General features: G+C 50.3%; 2 protein-coding genes across 2 annotated transcripts; both read left to right on the forward strand.

The window, feature by feature from the left end:
• Nucleotides 1-395: 395 nt before the first annotated feature.
• On the forward strand, nt 396-1433 carry LOC123777527 (olfactory receptor 13H1-like). The gene has a single exon (XM_045774248.2). It carries the CDS (start codon nt 396-398, stop codon nt 1431-1433), a length of 1038 nt encoding a protein of 345 aa, XP_045630204.2.
• A 15195-nt stretch (nt 1434-16628) lies between these two features.
• LOC123777526 (olfactory receptor 10A7-like) lies at nt 16629-17615 on the forward strand. Its single transcript, XM_045774246.2, has one exon. The coding sequence runs from the start codon at nt 16629-16631 to the stop codon at nt 17613-17615; it is 987 nt and encodes a 328-aa protein (XP_045630202.2).
• The last annotated feature ends 5954 nt before the right edge of the window (nt 17616-23569 follow it).

Consider the following 23569-nt stretch of genomic DNA (forward strand, 5'->3'; position numbering starts at 1 on the left):
CAGCTCGGGCTTTTTTTGTTGTTGTTTTCATTCCTCACTGTAATTTCATTGCCTGGGATCGAGTCTGGACGAGTTAGAAGCTGCTCAGAGGTGCTTGTTGGATGAATGAATAAATGCATTAAAGAAACAATGAGTGAATCCATCCATCAGTGGTTTCGTGGGTCAGTGACTCGGTTATAAATGAATGAATGAATGCAGCCACTAACCAATATGTAATAGAATCAGTGAAGGAACGACCCAATCCCTTCCACGATCCACCAGTCCACAGATCAATGGCTATATCATTGGATGGGTCTGTGAGTGCCTGTGCATGGTGGAATGTATTAAGCAGACATTCTTCAGCAGGGGCCAGAGCAATGCAGGGGTGAAGGGGTCACCGCAGTGCCCAGGAACACATGAATGGCTTGAAAGAGTCCAACCTTATTTATAGGAAGCCGCCGGGTTCCAAACCACCTCCCAAGATGATCCCCCATTTCCCACCCAGCCGGAGTTTTGGAAGGGGCGTGGACGGCCAGAACAGCACAGAGATCTTCTTCGTCCTGCTCGGGCTCTCCCAGTACCCACGGGCTCAGACCGCCTTCTTCTGCCTGCTCCTCCTGTCCTACACCATCACCCTTTTGGGGAACGGCCTCATCCTGCTCCTGATCTGCTACGATCGCCGGCTCCACACGCCCATGTACTTCTTCCTCAGCAACCTGTCCTTCCTGGACGTGTGCTACACCACAGCCAGCGTGCCCCAGGTGCTCGTCAACTGCTTGGTGAGCGTTCCTGTCGTCTCGCTAGGACAGTGCTTGGCCCAGATGGTCGTGGGACTCTATCTGGGTGTCGTGGAGTGTCTGCTGCTGGCCGCCATGGCCTACGATCGCTGTGTGGCCATCGTGGACCCCCTGCGCTACCCTGTGCGCATGGGGCCCCGGCTGTGCAGCCTGCTGGCCGGGACCTCGTGGACGGTGGCGTTCCTGCTGACCGTGGTCCCCCTGCTGACCATGCCCTTGGAGTTCTGCGGCCGCCAGGTCATCAATCACTTCTCGTGCGAGCTCCTGGCCCTGCTCAAGCTGGCCTGCTCTGACCTGCAGTTCTATGAGTCGCTCATGGTGGGCACCAGTGTCCTGACCCTGCTGGCTCCCTTTGCCTTCATCGTGGCCTCCTATGGAAGGATCCTGGTGGCCGTGCTGCGGATGCGGTCCACGGAGGGCCACGGCAAGGCCTTTTCCACATGTGGGTCTCACCTCACGGTGGTGGTGCTGTTCTATGGCTCGGCCATCGCCATGTACGTGATGCCTCAGGATAAGATCATCCGCGACCGAGACAAGATCATCTCCATATCGTACGGCGTCCTCACCCCCATGATGAACCCCCTCATCTACAGCCTGCGGAACAAGGACATGAAAGGCGCCCTCAGGAGGCTCCTGCGGAGAAAGGCTGACGTCTAAGGTGCGCGGCCGAGGAGGGAGGAAATAAGCTGATATTCTGGAGGGTGTGCTCTGGGCTGTAAACTGTGAGTTACTTCTTAGCAGCCGTTCAGCGGAGGGTGTATTACACACACACGCACACACAGACATGCACACATGCACACACAGACAGACACGGACTTACACAAGACGCACACACACACGGACACAGACACACACGGACTTACACAGACACACACACACACATGCACACACACACAACTCATATCTTAAAAAAGTATTTCTCTGAGGAAGTGAGCGAGAGCCTATTCTCAGTGAGTGTGTGTGTGAATGTGTGTGAGTGTGAACAAATGTGTGTGAGTGTGAACAAATGTGTGTGAGGTGAATGTGTGTGTATGAGTGTGAAGGAGCGTGTGAGTGAATGTGAATGAGTGTGTGAGTGAGTGTGAACGAGTGTGTGACGGTGAACGAGTGTGTGTGAGTGTGAGATGTGGGCACGAAGGACACCGTCCCAGAAGTTCTCGATGGCTGAAGGGGAGGAGGGACAGATGGACGTGGACGACCCTTGTCACTGGTTTGGGACGTGGTGGCAGCCCCCAGCCAGAGCTGTGTCTAGCGGCTTCCGCTGCCTCGGGAGCTCCTGCAGGAACCGTACCCCGTGGGCATGTCGCAGAGTCGCGGGGCTGCGCTCTCAGGGACCCCTAACCAGCTGGACATTCCCGCCTGGGCCGTGTCTTTCTGCCCAGCGCTGCGAAAGGTCTGGATCGTACCTACTTCGCACCTCGTGTATTGAATAGATGCTGAAGGAGACACGGGGCTTCTGGGTCAGGGACAGAGAACATCAGGACTCTTGGCTAAAGTCGTAGGGCCGACGTTTCGTGTTTGCTTCTGCTCTGCACATGCTCCGAGTCCCGCAGGGATGAGTGGCGGGCAGCTGCCTGGACGCAGGCCGTGCTCAGGGACAGGGACGCTGGGTTTGGAGGTTGTGCTCTTGTTGCAAGGGTTCTCACAGCGGACACGGCCCGACAAGTGGCGGGTGACTGGAGTGGTGGGGTTGGTTCTCCTGGCGTGCCCAGTAGGGATCTGCGTGGACGCTTGAGACGCAGTGGTGACTGCTCCTTCCAGGGCCCCCTGCCCTCCCGTGCGCTCCAGTGTGGCCCTGTGTTGTGAAAGGGAGACACGGAAGCACGGGCAGTGACAGTGACATGAGGCTGTACGGACTTGGGTAATTAACAGCTACTCCCGAGGCTCTGGCCTTCAGTCACGAGCCACAATAGAGCCCCGTTAAGACTGCAGATAAGGGGCGCTGGGTGGCCCAGTCGTCCGAGTCTCTGACTGCTCAGCTCAGCTCAGATCTTGATCTCAGGCTCGTGAGTTCAAGCCCCGTGTGGGGCTCCCCGCTGGGTGTGGCGCCTCCTTCAACAAACAAAAACCCAAAAAGCTCTCAGAAAAATAATCTTCCACGTTCTCACCAGCCTTGCTTGGCGTTTTCAGTGGGAAGCCACCTCCTGTCCTTGCCCACGTTCATTTTCAGAAGCCGTGCTGACATTTAGCTTCTAGTACGGTGATGTGAAATACGGTATTTGTCTGAGAAAAGATCTCTCTTGAAGAGCTATTAGCTCTTACCAAACAGCCTTAATTTCACACACACACGCACAGGCAGAATACCTTTGGGGACACCATAGGGCGTCCTCCTGTGTTTCTCGTGCTCTCCTGCAATATCCATGGACTGACCTCGCTAACCGCCGCTGGTCCCAATAGCTGTGTTATATTCCTCTCTTCACTTCTTGCCTATTAAACTTCACAGAGATAGTCAGTGGTTCCCTGTGAGGTATTATTTTTTTAGATTTTATTTATTTACTTGAGAGAGAGAGCACAAGCAGGGGGAGCAGCAGAGGGAGAAGGAAGCTCCCAGCCGAACATGGAGCCCAATCAGGGGTTTGATCCCGGGACCCTGGGATCATGACCCAAGCTGAAGGCAGACGCTTCACTGAATAAGCCATCCAGGTGCCCCTGGTATTATTTAATTATTATTATTTTTATTATGTTGTGTGAGTCACTGTACAGGACATCATTCATTTTTGATGTAGTGTTCCATGATTCATTGTGTGCCTGTAACACCCAGTGCTCCATGCAATCCGTGAGGTGTTATTAAGACCAAACAATTAACTTGTCATTTTATTTGAAAAACACATGGTGCACTGGCTGTTATACGCAACTAATGAATCATCGAACTTTACATCAAAAAATAAAAAGAAAAAGAAAAAAACGAAAACAAATTTCTAACTTCAAAACCTCTGTATGCATTCACCACAATCATTTGAGGATCTTTAAAATCTCCTTTTCACATTACATCAAAAACTAGGGATGTACTGTATGGTGACATAACATAATAAAAAATTATTATAAAAAAATAAAATCTTTTTCTTTATTTCTCCATTTTCAAGGTGTGCTTTTATTTATGTGCATTTTTTAAATGTTTTTTTTATTATATTATGTTAGTCACCATACAGTACATCCTGGTTTTCGATGTAAAGTTCCATGATTCATTACTAGCGTATAACACCCAGTGCACCATGCAATACGTGCCCTCCTTACTACCCATCACCGGTCTATCCCATTCCCCCACCCCCCTCCCCTCTGAAGCCCTCAGTTTATTTCTGAGTCCATAGTCTCTCATGCTTCATTCCCCCTTCTGATTACCTCCCCTGTCTTCTTCCCTTCCTTCTCCTACTGATCTTCCTATTTCTTATGTTCCACGAATGAGTGAAACCGTATGATAATTGTCTTTCTCTGCTTGACTTATCTCATTTAGCATAATCTCCTCCAGTCCTGGCCATGTTGCTACAAATGTTGGGTAATCGTTCTTTCTGATAGCGGAGTAATATTCCATCGTATATATGGACCACATCTTCTTAATCCAGTCATCTGTTGAAGGGCATCTTGGTTCCTTCCACAATTTAGCTATTGTGGACAATGCTGCTATGAACATTGGGGTGCATATGGCCCTTCTCTTCACTACGTCTGTATCTTTGGGGCAAATACCCAGTAGTGCAATTGCTATGTCATAGGGTAGCTCAATTTATAACTTTTTGAAGGACCTCCACACTGTTTTCCAGAGTGGCTGTACCAACTTGCATTCCCACCAACAGTGTAAGAGGGATCCCCGTTCTCCACATCCTCTCCAACATTTGTTGTTTCCTGCCTTGTCAATTTTTGCCATTCTGACTGGTGTTAGGTGGTATCTCATTGTGGTTTTATTTGAATTTCCCTGATGGCTAATGATTTTGAACATTTTTTTCATGTGTCTGTCAGCCATTTGTATGTCTTCATTGGAAAAGTGTCAGTTTGTATCTTCTGTCCATTTTTTGATTTGATTATTTGTTTCCTGTGTATTCAGTTTGAGAAGTTCTTTGTAGACCTTGGATACCAGTCTTTTATCTGTAGTGTCATTTGCAAATATATTCTCTCATTCCGTGGGCTGCCTCTTAGTTGTTTTGACCATTTCCTTTGCTGTGCAGAAGCTTTTTATCTTGATGAAGTCCCACAAGTTCATTTGTTCTTTTGTTTCTCTTGCCTTTGGAGATGTGTCATGAAAAAATTTGTTGTGGCCGATGTCGTAGAGGTTGCTGCCTATGCTCTCCTCTAGGATTTTGATGGATTCTTGTCTCACATCGAGGTCTTTCATCCATTTGGAGTTTATCTTTGTGTATGGTGTGAGAGAGTGGTCAAGTTTCATTCTTTTGCATGGAGCTGTCCAGTTTTCCCAGCACCATTTATTGAAGAGACTGTCTTTTTTCCCTTGAGTGTTTTTTCCTGCTTTGTCAAAGATTAGTTGCCCAAAGAGCCGAGGGTCCATTTCTGGGTTCTCTATTCTGTTCCATTGGTCTATGTGTCTGTTTTTGTGCCAGTACCATGCTGTCTTTGTGATCACAGCTTTGTAGTACAGCTCGAAATCCGGCATTGTGATGCCCCCAGCTTTGTTTTTCCTTTTCAACAGTTCCTTGGCGATTCGGGACCTTTTCTGGTTCCATACAAATTTAAGGGCTGTTTGTTCCAGGTCTTTGAAAGATGTCATTGGTATTTTGATCGGGATAGCATTGAAAGTGTAGATTGCTCTGGGTAGCATGGACATTTTAACTATGTTAGTTCTTCCGATCCATGAGCATGAAATATTTTTCCATCTTTTTGTGTCTTCTTCAATGTCTTTCAAGAGTGATTTGTAGTTTCTAGAATATAGATCCTTTACGTCTCTGGTTAAGTTAATTCCAAGGTAACGTATGGTTTTTGGTGCTATTGTAAACGGCATGGATTCCCTAATTTCTCTTTCTTTGGTCTCATTGTTTGTGTATAGAAATGCAACTGATTTCTGAGCATTGATTTTGTATCCTGCCACATTACTGAATTGCTCTATAAATTCTAGTAGTTTGGGGTGGATTCTTTTGGGTTTTCCATATAGAGTATCATGTCATCTGCGAAGAGAGACAGTTCGACTTCTTCTTTGCTGATTTGGATACCTTTTATCCCTTTTTTTTTGTCTGATTGCTGTTGCAAGGACTTCTAGTACTATGTTGAATAATAGTGGCAAGAGTGGGCATCCTTGTCGTGTTCCTGATCTTAAGGGAAAAGCTTCCAGCTTTTCCCCATTGAGAATGATATTTGCTGTAGTCTTTTCATAGATGGTTTTTATGAGATTGAGGAATGTACCCTCTATCCCTATACTCTGAAGGGTTTTAATCAGGAAAGGATGCTGTATTTTGTCAAATGCTTTTTCTGCATCAATTGAGAGAATCATATGATTTTTGGCTTTTTCCTTCTGGATAAAATCTATGACACTGATAAATTTGCGAATGTTGAACCACCCTTGCATCCCAGGGATGAATCCCACTTGGTCATGATGGATAATCCTTTTAATGTACAGTTGGATTCTATTAGCCAGGATCTTGTTGAGGGTTTTGGCGTCCATATTCATCACGGAAATCGGTCTGTAATTCTCCTTTTTGAATGGGTCTTTGCCTGGTTTGGGGATCAAGGTAGTATTGGCCTCATAGAATGAGTTTGGTAGTTTTCCTTCTGTTACAATAATTAATTTTAAACAAATTTGCTTTTTAATCACTGTATTGCACACCTGAAGCTAATATAACACTGTGTGAATTATACTGGAAGTACGAGTTTTAAAGAGATTGCTTTTCAAAACATGCTGCTACCTCTCCCATTGCCAGTAGGCGCAGTGAGTATGGTCTTAGGGTGCTAGTAAAGATTTCTCTGACGTAGGCAGTACCTGGTATCTTTGAACATTTAATTCCTTCTTCCTGGCAGTCAGGACGAGGGGACGGTGACTCTCTGGTCATTTACATCAGATTGATTCTGATCCGCATCCTTCCTTCAAGTAAATGAATTGACCTGATCATTAAGCCTTATTATTTTTCATGATACGGATGTTGTGTCATAGACGTTACAATTGAGTGAGAAACCAAATGCCTGTCAGGCACTTTTCGATTAGAGATCCGGCCTTCACAGGTTGAAAACTGTCTTATGTTACTTTGAGAACGTATATTCCAGTGTTAGTTTAAAACGAAAATAAAGCTGGTATTTCAGCATTTTGAAGAAACAGCGTATCAGGAATTTTGACATAAGCAGATCTGGCCCTCCGTCTCGGCCGTGTTGAAGGTAGAGGACGTCAGTCTCAATGAAAGGGAGTGTGGGAATTGGGCTCATCTTTGTATCTCCAGCACCTGACACCAAATCCAGCCCTTGAAGTGCACACAAAACATATTTGTTGACTAAAGAGAAAAGCACACGAGTACAGACACGCACATCAACTTTATATATTCTTCTCTTTCTTTCTTTTTTAACGGTTTTATTTTTCAGTAGTCTCTATGCCCCGCGTGGGCTTGAGTGCACGACCCTGAGATCACGAGCCCCGTGTTCCACCGACGGAGCCAGCCAGACGCCCCATGGTTCTTCCGTCTCTGCAAAGCGGTAGCAAGCTCCTGCAGCTGGCCGGTGCGTCATGGTCAGCAGGTCTGGCCATGCTTCCGTACAGACTCTAAACGTCCCGTTGGTCGTCACTCGGCACTTTCAACTTCCACGCTAGACGCAGCCCAACAGACCTGTCCCCGGTAGGGACGGGAACCCATTCTCCGTCGAAACAATAACCAGGGCTGGGGGTACAGCTGTTATGACACTGTCTACGTAACTCATGTAGTCTTCAGACGGTTTGTGGGCTACGTGTAGTCATTGTCTGCATCGTACAAGAGGAAACTGAGGCACAGACTCCCCATCCTTACTCTGTGCTAGGGGCAATCCACTGCAGAGACCTGCACCCTCGGCCACCATCCCCCCTCCTTCCAGAAATACATATGGACACTTCTTCAGCGCCGGGCTCTGGGGTCAGCCCTGGGGATGCGGTCAGCTGGGAGCAGGGCCAGCAAGACACCTGGGACTGTCGGGGGCTGGGTGCTGTGCAAAGACTTCCTGGGAGTGGTCTTCCCCTGTGGAGGAACAGGTCAGACTTCTCGTCATTTCTGGGCCCGCCCCGTGCTTGCCCATTCCAGGACGGAGGCCAGAGGGCTGCCTCCGCTGCCCCAGTGCCCCGGCCACCAGCGCTGGAACTGAGGAGGGAGAAGAGGGGGAAGGTTGATGAAGGAGAAGGGGAGAGAAGAGCAGGTCGGTGAGGGCAAGAATCCAGCAGAGGGGAGGTGGAGAGGGACTGCTGGAGGCAGAGACGTCCCCAGGGAGAGGGGAGAGGCGAGGAGAACTGTGGGGAGCCAGGAGCGGTAGGGACAGAGTTTGGAAAGACGAGGAGAAGAGAGAAAATCGGGGGCATGAGAACACTGCAGCCAGTCTCGGTCTTCACCATGGGCGCACCCAGTCTCTCAGTGCCTTCGGCCCTCGTCCTTCATCCGATGCCTTCATTCTGGTGGCTGTGGGCCAGTGCCGTCTGCTGACAGCCGCGTCGCGGGACTGCCCCCTGCAGCTCCCACCTGGCCATGGCGGCCCTTGCATAGGGCGCGGTGACCGCCCTGTCCCTGCGCCCCCGGGCTCCAGCGCCTCCCTGCCAAGCACCACAAGCTACGTCATCCTCACTTCGGTCCTGAACCCACTCATCCACAGCCTTCCAACCACGAGGTCCACACCGCTGCCCCCTGTGCCCTCGCCGGGCCCTGGGGGGCGTGCACCGCGCTCGGCAGACCTGGAGGGGCTGGAAACACCGCTGGGCGCTTAGCTCTGTGGTCTCGCACACGCACTCCCTCTCTCGGACCTTCCGTGCACCTTTTGGTGCCTTCTGTCTCTGCCAGTTTCTGCGCACAGGTCAGGGGTCCTCCCACCTGTTCTCTCAGGGGCCGCAGAGGAAATACGTTCAGCTTTGCCAGCCCGTGCCGTCTCGTAACTGCTCAGCTCTGCCATCGCAGCCCGAAGGTGGCCGTAGACAATGAATGAACGAGGGACAGGCCTTGTCCCCAAAACCTTTGACTGAGATTTGAATCGTGTCTAATGCTCACGTGTCACAAAGATGATTCTTTTGATTTTGTTTCTGACCCTTTATTTAATAATGTAAAAACCTTCCTCCCTTCCTCTCTCTCTCCCTTTCTCATTTGCTTGAGGGCTGTGGACAATGGGCAAAGAGCCGTAGCTTGCCAACCTCCGACACAGGGCCAACGTCTGACCCAATACAGTCGTCGTCAAGATGGAGTAGATGAGGTGTGTCAGGCGTGGGCTTTCCTGTTGTGTTTTTTGTTTGTTTGTTGTTGGATTCCAATAAAGTGTAAGACGTTCATCGTCACCCAGATGCAATAGCTAACACTTTATTATATCGTTTGTTACGTGCCGAGCGTTTGTGTAAGGACGTTGCAGGTTGTTGACTCAAGCAGCGGAACGTGCTTATCGGGTCGATGGTACTGTGATCCTGACTTTACACACTTGACCAAGAGTAAGTGGGGGCACCAGTGAGTCAGGTAACATACAGTTACCAGTGAGAGATGCGTGACGGTCAACATGTTGCGACAACATGGGTGGACCCAGAGCGCTCCGTGATAAATCAGAGAAGCCAAACGAAGACACGCGCTGTAGGATCTCACTTATCTGTGGGATCTAAAATTAATACACGGAGACGGAGAGAGAGACGCGGGTACAGCAACACTGATTCCAACGCGGACGTGACATGGATGTGTCTGTAGAAATGGACGGAGGTGGAAGTAGAAAGGGACACAGACGCAGATATATCTGAAGCGTCGCTCATCCTTACGTCCCGAGATGCCGACGTTCTCTGCTCCGTCCCATGTTTCACGCTGTCTGTGGCTGACTGAGCTGACTCACAGCTGGTAGACGTGCGTGTGTGCTCACTCACTCGCTCTGCAAACACGTGCCAGTGCACACAGGACGATGTGGACTAGTGCAGGCCCTGCAGGTGCAGCGATGTGGTTAGACGTGCAGTCGTACCAGGACCAGGGAAAGTCTGTCGCTAGGATGGGAAGAACCAGGCGCGGTGCTAGTCCCGTGGAAGCAGGATTTGTGTTGATCCTTGTTCCTCTCACGTGCCTGCAACATCGGGAGGCAGGTGCTATTTTTATACCCTGTTTCCAGAAGGGGAAACCGAGTCACAGGGCTCAAACCCTTCACCCAAGCACACAAGGGTGAAATTCTGATTGCAGATCCCACACGCCCAACCCCTCAATAGCTACTATTTCCACGTCCTAAAATAAGTCCTTTCAAATGGCTGTTTTGACTTCTGCGATCGAAGCATGGCAGCCATACGGGAAAAAGCACTAATCAGAAGCACAGAGCTTATCTCGGCTCCCCTGACATAACCAAGAGTTACGGGGCTGTGGGGCACATGTGGCAAGGACATGGTAAGACGTGAAGATGGGGAGGTGGGCGGGGCGGATTTCAGGGGGCGTTGAATGCCAAGATGAAGAGCATATGTGGGTGGTAGGAGCAGACAGCATCCAGCCCTTCTGGAACATTCTGGAAGCAGGAGGTCAGAAGGAACACGGGATGAGGAAGCCCAGGAAGGGGGAGTGTTATGGGGACTACAGCCTTCAGAGAAGCAGAGCCTCCTCGCTCCCTAGCTCCCTCTGCTTTCACCTGGCCTGGAGCACACAGGGGCCAATTTGGTAATGAGCGGGATTCTCTGTGGGCTACGTCCTCAGGGCTCTCATCGTGTGGCCAGAGCCAACGATTGAAATCTCTGGTTCCTGCAATCCCAGTCAGCCCTGGATCAAGGTGGATAGGCAGAGCTTTGTCCTCAGTTCCAGGCAGACCAAGAAGCAGGAGGTATGTGGGTCCTCTGTGAAGGGAAGGGCTCCAGGCTGCAAGGGGAAGAGGGGGCTGGGGCTCCCCGTGACCATCATTCTTTGATGTGATGATGGCGATGGTAATGGTGGTGGTGATGGTGGTGGTGGCGATGGTGGCCATGTTGATGACGGCGATGGCAGTTGGTGATGAAGAGGATGGCGATAATAATGGTGGTGATGAGGAAGTGATCGCTGCTGTCAGTTAGTGAATGCTCACTGTGTCCCGACCCTCGTGTATGACCTCAGTGAACTCTCACAGCAGTCTTACGGGGTAGACGCCATCAGTTTGCAGGCAAGGAAGCAGAGGCTCAGAGAGGTTTTGGAACACACACAGCTAGTAAATGGCAGAGCTCAGGTTTAAGTCTCTGGTTGGCTGGCTTTAAAGTCAGCTCCCTGAAACATGTGGGGGTGTCTACTCTTTACCAGGCCTTTCTCCTCCCAGCAGCCCTGAGCCATAGGTTTCATCATCTCCCTTTGTCGATGAGGGAGTGGAGACCTCATCCCAGCTAGGCCACTCAGCCAAGCTTGCACAAATTCCCTGAGCTCTCGCTCGGGGCCGCTGTCACCCCCATATTTGGTGGGGTGGTTCAGCTCTAACCTCATTGTCCTACAGCAGGCATTCCACCGTGACTGCTGGTTGCGTGACACCTCTCAGCTAGGGGAGTGTCTTCAAGGCAGAAGGACCCTTCCTGTCCAGGGGTGAGCATCCTAGGTGATCTGGGGCTGCGTGGAAGGAGGCGCTGGGTCCTTAGCAGAGGCAGGTGTCATTCTGCGCCCTCTGCTGGGATCGTGGCATGGTCCGGGTGGGGGTGGGGGTGGGAGGGCTTCTGAGGGACGTTAACAGCCATGGTCCGGGAATCGTATTACAGGAGGAATAATCCAGAGAGGGTGTCCTCACACAGAGAACTCACCTCCGTGTGCCAGGACCTGGGTCAGGCACTGGGGGTTCAAAAGGGACCCTGCTCTCCGAGAGGGTCATCAAGAGGTTTTGGGTGCACTTGGCCTATTTTGTGGGTCTCGCTGAAGAATTTGAGAGCCCTTTACCAGATTAAAAACATTCCTACTGTTGCAAGAGAGCAGTAGTTAAATTCGTCCTATCCATCCCCCCAAACATTCACCAGGATTTTAATGATTTCTCTGTGTGTCTCTCTCTGTGTCTGTGTCTGTCTGTTTAATATGCTATGACTAGTAGCCACTGTGTCTGAGGCCCCCTCCCATGACAGAGTGTGGACACAGTCCTGGGTAGCCAGGGTGAATCATTCTGGCCAAGGTTCAGACACTGGCTGGCATGTTCCCCCTAATCGTTGTGGGGACATGAGCTGTCGTGACACGGTTGCATGGGGACAACAGTACCTAGTTGACAAGACTGTTGTGTGGGGTCAGTGCAGTAGTGCTGTGCTTGAAACTCTGCCTGGTACAAAGTCCCGTGTACGTGCTTGGGGTGCAAAGATCACTCCCTCTCTTTCCCTCCCTGGGCATCACTGCTGACCTGAGGATTTATCTGTGTCCTTCCTGGGAGGGCAAAGAAAATGACAGGCATTTCATGGGAGGGGAAGTGGATTTTGCTGAGCGGGGATACCGTGGATGTTGAGCAGAGAGGGGAGGCGGGAAGGCTGATGGGGAGGCTGTAGCCATGGTCCAGCAGGTAAAGATTGCACGAGGAAGAGAGTTTCCCCAAAACCGTGTGAAAATGAGAGCCAAACAGTCAGACGTGATTGCGTTAAAAAGAACATCAGAAGTCCTGGTGCAGGATGAGGAACCCACGGCATCGCCCTTCTCCCTGCAGGCGCTTCCACGGTCCAGACAAGGGACTCCCCAGACAGGCATCTGGTAGACTGCCCAGCCCTTTCTACGAACCGATACAATTATGAGCTGCCAGGGATGTTGGGCACCTGCCTGAGTTTTGTTCGTTCTTGCAGTGTTCTTTTTTTTTTTTTTTTTAAAGATTTTATTTATTTATGTGACAGAGAGACAGCCAGCGAGAGAGGGAACACAGCAGGGGGAGTGGGAGAGGAAGAAGCAGGCTCATAGCGGAAGAGCCTGATGTGGGACTCGATCCCGGATCGCCAGGATCACGCCCTGAGCCGAAGGCAGACGCTTTAACGACTGCGCTACCCAGGTGCCCCCTTGCAGTGTTCTAAAGCTTTAAGTTTGGCTCAAACAAAAGGAGGTCCTAGTATGAGTTTCTTCTTAAATAAGTGCTGTTTCTCAAATTTCTTTTGACGACAAGATCTAGGAAGAAATACAGTTTGCGTGCACACACACACACAGACACACACCAGAGGCTATAGTGTCATGAAACAATCCTCACTCTTACCCTCATTTAAAGAAATCTGTACTTCCTTAAAGGAATGCTGGTCACGTCCTACCAAACTTACGATCCCCGAGTGGGTCACAGTCCTCATCTCGGAACACGCTGTGGCCAAGAATCTGCACTGTCTTTGAGTTTCTGGAAATACAAGGAGCGCGAAGCAGCGATGTGCCCCGAGGGCAGCAGGTTCCCGGTGTAGTGATCACAGCTGGCAAGGCCAACAGTGGCGAAAACTCGCGCCGTGCAGACCCCGCGGAGGCAGAGCGGTGCATGCGGGTCCCAGAACGTGGAGGCTTTGCTGCCCATGGCTCTGCGCCCAGCCCGCAGGTCAATTTCATGCAGGGTCGATGACATCAGACTTCACAGTGTGTCATTCTGCAGTAACTGGTGGCGACGTTCTTGTAATAAAACATCGAAGGGACGTGTCCGAGGTTCCCTTTGCCTTTTGCCTCCAGTTACGCTGCTCAGTGTTGAGGTAACCTGCATGTAGGCGAGTGTGCTTCCCTAATTTTCTGTGCATTTATAGCCATGTGTTCGCCTGAAGTAAATCGCTCCATCCTCCCCACTCCTCCACCTGCTACTTTTTGCACAATGCCTCCCGCTTACCCGGACCCCGTTCCCCTCTAAGGGATACATAATGTTCCTTGTCGATCTGCCACAATTCTGCGGTGGCACTTAGGATAAAACAAGTCAGATCTCAAACCCTCCCAGGACCCTCATTCTTTTTTTTTTTAAATTTTTTTTTATTACATTATGTTAGTCACCATACAGTACATCCCTGGTTTCTGATGTAAAGTTCGATGATTCATTAGTTGCGTATAACACCCAGTGCACCATGCAATACGTGCCCTCCTTACTACCCATCACCGGTCTATCCCATTCCCCCACCCCGCTCCCCTCTGAAGCCCTCAGTAGGTTTCTCAGAGTCCATAGTCTCTCATGCTTCATTCCCCCTTCTGATTACCCCCCCTTTCTTTATCCCTTTCTTCTCCTACTGATCTTCCTAGTTCTTATGTTCCACAGATGAGAGAAATCATATGATAATTGTCTTTCTCTGCATGACTTATTTCACTTAGCATTATCTCCTCCAGTGCCGTCCATGTTGCAGCAAATGTTGAGAATTCGTTCTTTCTGATAGCTGAGTAATATTCCATTGTATATATGGACCACAACTTCTTTTTTTTTTTTTTAGATTTTATTTATTTATTCGACAGAGATAGAGACAGCCAGCGAGAGAGGGAACACAAGCAGGGGGAGTGGGAGAGGAAGAAGCAGGCTCATAGCGGAAGAGCCTGATATGGGGCTCGATCCCATAACGCCAGGATCACGCCCTGAGCTGAAGGCAGACGCTTAACCGCTGTGCCACCCAGGCGCCCCCGGACCACAACTTCTTAATCCGGTCATCTGTTGAAGGACATCTCGGCTTCTTCCACAATTTAGCTATTGTGGACTATGCTGCTATGAACACTGGGGTGCATATGGTCCTTCTCTTCACTACGTCTGTATCTTTGGGGTAAACACCCAGTAGTGCAATGGCTGGATCATAGGGTAGCTCAGTTTTTAACTTTTTAAGGGACCTCCACACGGTTTTCCAGAGTGGCGGTACCAACTTGCATTCCCACCAACAATGTAGGAGGGATCCCCTTTCTCCACATCCTCGCCAACAATTGTTGTTTCCTGCCTTGTCCATTTTTGCCATTCTAACTGGCGTAAGGTGGTATCTCAGTGTGGTTTTGATTTGAATTTCCTTGATGGCTAATGATTTTGAACATTTTTTTCATGTGTCTGTTGGCCATTTGTATGTCTTCATTGGAAAAGTGTCTGTTCATATCTTCTGCCCATTTTATGATTTATTTGTTTCTCGCGTATTGAGTTTGAGAAGTTCTTTGTAGATCTTGGATACCAGTCTTTTATCTGTAGTGTCATTTGCAAATATCTTCTCCCATTCCGTGGGCTGCCTCTTAGTTGTTTTGACTGTTTCCTTGGCTGTGCAGAAGCTTTTTATCTTGATGAAGTCCCACAAGTTCATTTTATCTTTTGCTTCTCTTGCCTTTGGAGATGTGTCATGAAAAAGGTTGCTGTGGCTGATGTCGTAGAGGTTGCTGCCTATGTTCTCCTCTAGGATTTTGATGGATTCCTGTCTCACATCGAGGTCTTTCATCCATTTGGAGTTTATCTCTGTGTATGGTGTGAGAGAGTGGTCAAGTTTCATTCTTTTGCATGGAGCTGCAGGACCCTCATTCTGAAGAGGAACATGACATGTTAGATTTATTTTGCTAAAAAAAAAAAAAGATCAGTGGGGCTGACTTAGTGTTTTGGATGAAGTGCTGTGGGCTTTAGTAGGGTTATTTCAGGAGCTCTTGCACATGAGGGAAATCCTGCTCGTCCCACACCACAGAGAAGAAAACAGGCTTCAAGCCAGGGAAGCGTGCAGGGAATAACCCGAGTTTTCTATCCCCGAAGACCAGTCTCTTAGTCGACATGCTCTCCTGCCTCCCAACGTTACTGTGTCCTCATTTCTCATGGACTGGTCCCCCTGCTCCTGCAAGCCTGGTGTTTTCTTGTCGAACGGCAGATCATGACCGGTTAGTGGACCCTGAAATCCATTTATGTCAGGGTTTCTCAGCCTCGGTCCTGCTGACATTGCGATGGAATTCTGTTTTGACAGTGCATGGGGGGGTGCTGTTCTGGGTGTTGTAGAGTGTTTCACAGCATCCTTACCTTCTACCAACTAGACGGCAGGAGCACCTCAACTATAACAGCTCAAAACGTCACCACACACAGTCCCCCGGTGGGGGAGGGGGGACCAAATCATCCCCAGTTGAGAACCACTGATTTACATGGTCAAAACCAACCTTTAAAAAAATGAGATAAGATAGACTCGAGCCAAACAGGACAGAAATTATGTTGCGGGGAGAAAGTCCATACTTTTGTCTGTTGCCTACAGAAAGGAGACTCGACCATGTAACGGACTGCACTTTCTAGAGCACGTACTATGCGCTAGCCGCTCTTGCATGTGCCCCAGACACCGCTCCAGAGCAGGCAGAAAAGTGCTTGTGGGTGGGGCAGATAGATAATACACAAGTGAGCAAATAAACCAGCCCCTTCACATGTGCCGTAGGAACGAGACGATGCAACAGAGAGTGGCTAGTGTGTGTGCCTGTTGTGGACAAGACGCTGGAAACCAGGTCATCGAGGAAGGGCTGTCTGGTGAGGAGAGGCATCTTCGTTCGTATTTTTAAGAAGAGAAGGAAACAGTTGCACAAACATCCCAGGGAACAGCATCTCAAGGGGCGGGGATGGCAAGTGCAAAGGCCCTGAGGCAGGACCAGGCATTGTGGACGCAGCTCGGTGGAGAAGAGGTCAGAAGGTGGATGGGGCAGGCCAGTCAGGACCTCGTGGGCCTCGTTCGGCCCCGGGATCTCTTTCCATGCTCATGGGGGGCATTCAAGGAGGACCCTGCATGAGCTGATTTGCCTTTTGATAAGACGCCTGCCCTACTCTGCTCAGTGCACGTTGGGGAGACAGAGCCCGGGCAGGCACAGCTCTGCTCTTCACGCCTCTCCTTACCTCTTCCCCTCCCAGAGGCTCCTTCGCCCACCCGGGTCCATGCCGGCGGCCTGGGCTCCCCCAGGCGCCCCCGACGCCCCACCGTGCGCCAACCAGAGCTGCGCCCCGCGCGACCTGGTCCTGCTGGGCTTCGCGCATGTGCCCACGCTGCGGCCGCTGCTCGCCGCGCTCTTCCTGGCCACGTTCCTGCTCACGCTGCTGGGCAACGCGCTCATCGTGCTGCTGACTGCCCTGGACCCGGCGCTGCGCGCGCCCATGTACTTCTTCCTGCGCCACTTGGCCCTGCTGGAGATCTCCTTCTCGCTGAACATCGCGCCCCGGCTGCTGGTGACCCTGCTGCGGCCCGGGCGGGGCGTGTCCCCCGCGGGCTGCGCCCTGCAGCTGCTCTTCGTGCTGTCGTGCGTCACGTCCGAGTGCTTTCTCCTGACCGCCATGGCCTGGGACCGGTACGTGGCCATCTGCAGGCCCCTGCGCTATGGGGCCATCATGACCCCCCGGCTTTGCCACCTGCTGGCCGCCACGTGCTGGCTGGCCGGAGTCCCCGTGTCGCTGGTCTTCACCGTCTGGCTGTTCAGCTTCCCGTTCTGTGGGCCACGTGGCATCCGCCACTTCTTCTGTGACATCGCCCCTCTGCTGAGCCTGGTGTGTGCGGACACCAGACTCTTCGAGGCCAATGTGCTGGCGGCCACGGTGCTGATCATGATTGTTCCCTTCTGTCTGATAGCCACGTCCTACAGCAAGATTCTGGCCACCGTGCTTCGGATGCCGTCGGCCGCGGGGCGCCACAAGGCCCTGTCCACATGCGCCTCGCACCTCATCGTGGTGGTTCTGTTTTACGGCACCACGGGGGTCATCCACTTGCGACCCAAGGCCAGCTACTCCCCAGAGAGCAAGCAGGTGGTGTCCCTGTCCTACACCCTGGTGACCCCCATGCTCAACCCCCTCATCTACAGCCTCCGGAACAAGGAGGTGAAGGCTGCCCTGGGGCGTGTGTGTGTTCAGAGAAGAGGAACCCATCTTCCATGACCTCTGTGAGTCCAGCCCCTTCATTGCACCGTTGGGTGGACAGCCATCCCAGAGCAGTAAGGAGGCACTTCAATGTGCCCCAAACGGAATTCTTGCTGTTCTCCTTCTATGATCCCGTTTTTTGAATTTCAAAGAAACACCAAACAATTTTGAGTAAAAGTATATCCCATGAAATACGTTTTTGCAATTTTTTTTAGCACGAGTATGTTTTTTTCTTCTTCATGACTGAATAATATTTCACGATGTAAATCACATGTACTTTATCCATTCAGCTGTGGATGGGCACTTGGGTTGTTGCCGTATTTTGGCAATCGTGAGTAGTGCTTCAATAAACATGGAGTGCGTACGTCTCTTGGATATCGTTTTTCATTTCCCTCAGGGATATACCAAGAAGTGAGATTACTGGATCATACGGTAGCTCAACTTTTAACTGCTTGCAGAAGGTCCACACTGTTTTCCACAGTGGCTGTGGCAACTCGCATCCCCACAGACAGCGCACGAGGGCTCCGTTTCCTCACGTCCTCGCCGACACTTACCTCTGTCCGTTTGACGATAGCCATAACAGGTGTGGGGCGAAGTCTTACTGTGTTTTTTAAAGTTTTTATTTGAATTCCGGTTCGTGAACGTCCAGTGTTCTGTCAGTTTCAAATGTCCAATAGGGTGAGTCAACACTTCCGTGCACTTATTGTGGTTTTTATTTGCATGATTGGTGACGTCAAGAACTTCCCGTGTACCTGTTGGCCATATTGGTCGTCTTTAGAAAAATGTCTGTTCAGTTACAATTTTTAATTTTATGTGTGTGATGACATGATTAATGTCTGTAATTCCTGATGAAACTGTAAGTTGGCCCCGTCTGGTTGTCCTCGTTATTTTAAGCTCCACACCTGGCGCTGTGTGGTACACAGCAGTCACTCAGTGCGTGTTTGTCTAAAGAATGAGTGAATATCCAGATGTGCTTCTCAGGACATTCCGTCCTCGAGAGGCCTGGGGTCTCCTTCCAGAGATGGCTGGGGTCAAAGGCATCTGTAGTGATGTAAACCCACTTCCCCTCCTCCCGGCCAATAGCCCCTCCAGTTTGGGGGGAGCCAACACTTCAGCTCTGGAATGTTTCCGTTGGCATTGATCTCCCCCTGGAGCCGTCACTGTGTATTTTATCTCTGAGAGCGACTGTTATGTCTCAGATCAGCATAAGACTTGTATCCGTTCGCTCAGAATAAGTGTCGTCTGTGCTCGTCCCATGGGGGCAAGACCGGCTCTCTTTCCGCTGTACTTGAGACTGGTGGGACGTAGATCTGGACCTGCCAGGAGAGACGTGGACGGAGCATATTGGAGTAAAACCCGTAGAGAAGCAGGAAGATTCATGTGAGGAAGAAGCTGAATCCGATGTCACTGTGACGGTATCTGGATTTCTCTGTGCCATGTTGCCCCGCGTGTTCAGCTCACGAGTCAATATATTCTAATTTTTTCTCTTAATCAATTTTGAATCTGATTTCTTTTTTCTCACAATGGAAAGAGGCCTTCCAAGACCTCAGAGAAGCTATCCGGGTCCTGAATTCAGCCTATGCCTGACTCATCCTCCTCTCTGTCTCTTGCAATAGCCCCAAGTCCTGCCTCTTTCTCAGTTTGGAGGTGGTGTTGATTCTGCAAATCCGTTTCCTGCTACTGAAAGCCCTGCTCACCCCACACTTCTCTAGAGTGACTTCCTCCTTCCTTCTTTCCTTTCTGCAAGTGTCTGTGTGGTAGTCCCAGTGCTGTGTGTTAAGGATGAACAGAGAATGACACCGTATCCTGTCTTCAGGGCTCGTAAGGTGTAGCACTAACTACTTTATCTGATGGTTCTCTAATAATTATGTTTTATTTGTTTAGTTAGCCAGCATATAGAACCTCATTAGTATTTGATGCAGTGTTCAGTGATGCGTTAGTCGCGTATAACACCCAGTGCTCCGTGCAGTACGTGCCCTCCTTACTACCCATCACCCTGTTACCCCTCCTCCCACCCCCTTCCCCTCTGAAACCTTCAGTTTGTTTCCCGGGGTCCATAGTCTCTCGTGGTTCATCTCCCTCTCTGATTTCTCCCCCTTCAGATTTCTCTCCCTTCCCCTATGGTCCTCCGTGCTATTCCTTATGTCCCACCTATGAGTAAAAACATATGATAATTGTCTTTCTCTGCTTGAATTACTTGACTTAGCATAACCCCCTCCAGTCCCGTCCATGCTGATGCAGATGTTGGGTATTCATCCTTTCTCATGGCTGAGGAATATTCCATTGTATTAATGGACCACATCTTCTTCTTCTTTTTTTTTTTTTAAAGATTTTATTTATTTATTTGACGGAGATGGAGACAGCCAGCGAGAGAGGGAACACAAGCAGGGGGAGTGCGAGAGGAAGAAGCAGGCTCATAGCGGAGGAGCCTGATGTGGGGCTCGATCCCAGAACGCCGGGATCATGCCCTGAGCCGAAGGCAGACGCTTAACCGCTGTGCCACCCAGGCGCCCCTGGACCACATCTTCTTAATCCAGTCATCTGTCGAAGGGCATCTCGGCTCCTTCCACAGTTTGATTATTGTGGCCATTGCTGCTGTGAACATTGGGGTGCATGTGACCCTTCTCTTCACTACATCTCTTTGTTTGGGGTAAATACCCAGTAGTGCAATGGCTGGGTCATAGGGTAGCTCTATTCTTCACATCCTGAGGAACCTCCACACTGTTTTCCAGAGTGGCTGCACCAGCTTGCATTCCCACCAACCGCGTAAGACGGATCCCCTTTTTCCACATCCTCGCCAACATTTGTTGTTTCCTATTTTGTTAATTTTTGCCGTTCTAGCTGGTGTGAGGTGATATCTCAGTGTGGTTTTCATTTGTATTTCCCTGATGCTAGTGATGTGGAGCATTGTTTCATGCGCCTGTTAGCCATTCATACGTCTTCTTTGGAGAACTACCTGTTCATGTCTTCTGCCCCTTTTTTTTGATTGAGTTATTTGGTTTTTGAGTGTTGAATGTGAGAAGTTCTTTATAGTTCTTGGATACTAGCTCTTTATCTGAAATGTCATTTGCACATGTCTTCTCCCATTCCATGGGTTGCCACTAATTCGAGAAGATACGCGCAGCCCTATGTTTCCTGCAGCATTATTGACCGTCGCCGAGCTATGGAAGTGAGGTCCACTGATGGACGAATAAAGGAGATGTTTTGTATGTACCCAGTGCACTATTCCTCAGCCATAAAAACAGAGTTTCTTGCCATTTGTGACAACAGGAATGGACCTGGGGGCATTGTGCTAAGGGAAAGAAGTCAGATGGAGAAAGAGAAAGACCATATAATTTCACTTATATGGGAATCTAAAAAAGAAGAAAACAAAATGCGAACACACTTAAACAGAGAACGAACTGGTGTTTGCCCGAGGAAAGGGGGGTGGGGTGAGTGAAATAGGTGAAGGGGATTAAGGGTACAGTCATAAAAGAAATAAATCCAATAACTAAAAATACAGCACCGGGAACGTAGCTAATACTGTAACAGCGCGTACGCTGCCCGATGGTGACCGCGCTTCCCGCGCTGAGTGCCGTGTGCTGCGTAGAGCTGAACTGTGGAATCCCGTGTCGTGCAGATGAAAGCGATACAATATTGTGTGTCAACTATACGTCACCTAGAAAAAGGAAAAGACCTGAGGGAAACGTGCCAGACTGCAAATGGGGGAGATCTCCGTACGTTGGAAGTAAATGTATTTTTTACTTTCTGCTTTGTGCTTGTATATTTCTGGTTTTCTCCAAGAGGAATGTTTTTGTTTTCAGGAAGAAAAGTATTTTAGTTGGCTTACTTTAAAAAAAAAAAAGAAGCAACTTTCACACATTCAAAAAAGGAAATCGTGCGAAACTGAGAAAAAATATTTTTTCCCTCTTAATAATTGTGAATTGGCTTCTATCCATTTATTGAAAACACTCTTCTTTCTTCACTTTTCCGCAGTGTCCTTTCCCCTGCAAGTTAAAGGTGTGTGCGTTGGTCAGTATCTTCACTCCTTGCGAGTTCCTCGGGCAGATTTCCTCGTTGCTCATTTCCGTAGCTTTGAGATTAGCTTTGCTTTCCATTTGGATTGTTCCTTTATATTCCCACGTAAACTTCAGATTCGGTTTGTCCCGTTTCTTGCACGCGCATCGCACACGCACACTCACACTTGTGGGACGTAGACTGAGGCGGCACAAGATAGATGTGCGTTTCCGGACTGAAACGGCTCGGACAGTCCAGCTACACGGTTGCCGTGTTGTGTGTGTGGCGGGAGCGTCTGAAAGCTGTCTCTGCAGGTTTCCGGGATTCGATCCAGTGTTATTCAGTGTAGTCCGGCTGTTCAGTAGATCTCCAGACTTCTTTACCCTGTAGGAGTGCAACCGTCTGACCGCCTCTCCCCATTGCCCACCCCTGCGGCCAGCGCTCTACTCTCTGCTTCAAAGTATTCCACTGTTTCACACCCACATGCAACTGAGATCGTGAAACCTTTTTTTTTTTTTTTTAATTTATTCGTTAGAGAGAGAGAGAGTGTGCGCACAAGCAGGGGTAGCAGCAGAGGGAGAGGGAGAAGCTGACTCCCGGCCGAGCAAGGACCCGGATGCAGGACTCGATTCCAGGACCCTGGGATCATGACCTGAGCCAAAGGCAGAGGCTTAACCAATGAGCCACCCAGGCGTCTGGAGATCATGCAATCTTTTTCAAGAAAGCTTTGCCTGTTTCTTTGGGGCCAACACACCCACCAAAAAACCCTACTTTCTGTAGGAAGGGGTCTTGAAAATCAGTGACAGACTCCAGTCCCCTCATTGTCTTTGGACAGACTGAAGGCCAAAGGATAACAAGGTGCTGTCTCAAGGTCACATGTCTCCAGGTCACAAGCAGGCCTGAGCAGCCGCACTGACAGGCTTTTGGGATGCAGAGCTTCTGGTCCTAAAGCGGGACAGCCTTGGGAGAGCTGGGATGGGCTGGACACCTTGCAGGTGGGAGAGGCCTTGGCTTTGGCCAATGCTCACTTTTGTCCGTGTCCCCGCACGATTACCGGCGGGTCCTGTTACTGCCTCACTGCTTGGCGGTCGCAGAACGGCCTTGTCTGAGGTGCACAGGCCGTGAAATTGCAGGTGTCCCACAGGAGAGCACCCGGGTCCCGCTGTAGGCACCAAGCCGGTCCAGTCACTGGGGCTACTCCCTTCCCATCCGTGAGCCCTTTCTTGGGCCACGACAGCTGGGATTCCTCTCTCCACTTCACACCCGAGAAACGTGACTCTCAGGAAGGCCCCAGGCCAACCCGTGGTGTGGCTGAGACGGTCCCCACATACCCACACCCCGAGTCTCGGTCTGCAGTAAGCAGCCCAGTTTCTGGAGGGGGGAGCGATCCCCTCACACCAAACTTTTCCTCTGATGCCTCTGAGAGATCCGTGAAGGTTGTTTTCCCGCGTCCCAGGCCAACCTCTGCTAACAAGCATCCCCAGGTGGTGCCCAGGAGCCTCCAGAGACCGCGGGGGTGGTGTTGGGGGTAGAGCTGACGACTTAAGTCACTTACCTCTCTCTGCTCAGTTCTCCCCCTGCCTCGGCTCCACCCGTCCCCTCCGGGCTTCCCGGAAACTCTGTGGGAGACTCAAGAAAAAGATACAGACAGAGGGAGATGAGATGTTCTTATTCTCAGGGATGCTGCTTGGGAAGGTGCCGGGGACCAAGATGTTGCACACGGGCTCCTTGGAATGACCTTGCTCTCCCCAGAGTGTGAGAGCAGCCTGATTCCCGCTGGTGTGGTCTCTTCATGGAAGGAAGGGGTGAAGTTCCCGGGTTAGACTCCGCTGGAGCCAGGTGTGTGGCTGGTATGGGAGGAGCGTGGGAAGAGGATGCTTAACTTGATACAGCCTCAGCGTGCATCCATCTTTCCATCTGTCCTTCCTTCCTTCTACCCTTCCGTCTACCCACCCACCTCCCCATCCATCCGTCTA

The sequence above is a fragment of the Ursus americanus genome, chromosome 21 (genome assembly GCF_024610735.1).
Source record: "Ursus americanus isolate L20-20 chromosome 21, mUrsAme1.1.p, whole genome shotgun sequence".
Taxonomy (NCBI): domain Eukaryota; kingdom Metazoa; phylum Chordata; class Mammalia; order Carnivora; family Ursidae; genus Ursus; species Ursus americanus.

Bases quoted from the DNA above. Each gene is read 5' to 3' on its own strand.
- LOC123777527 (XM_045774248.2), top strand. From the start codon at position 396: ATGAATGGCTTGAAAGAGTCCAACCTTATTTATAGGAAGCCGCCGGGT.
- LOC123777526 (XM_045774246.2), top strand. From the start codon at position 16,629: ATGCCGGCGGCCTGGGCTCCCCCAGGCGCCCCCGACGCCCCACCGTGC.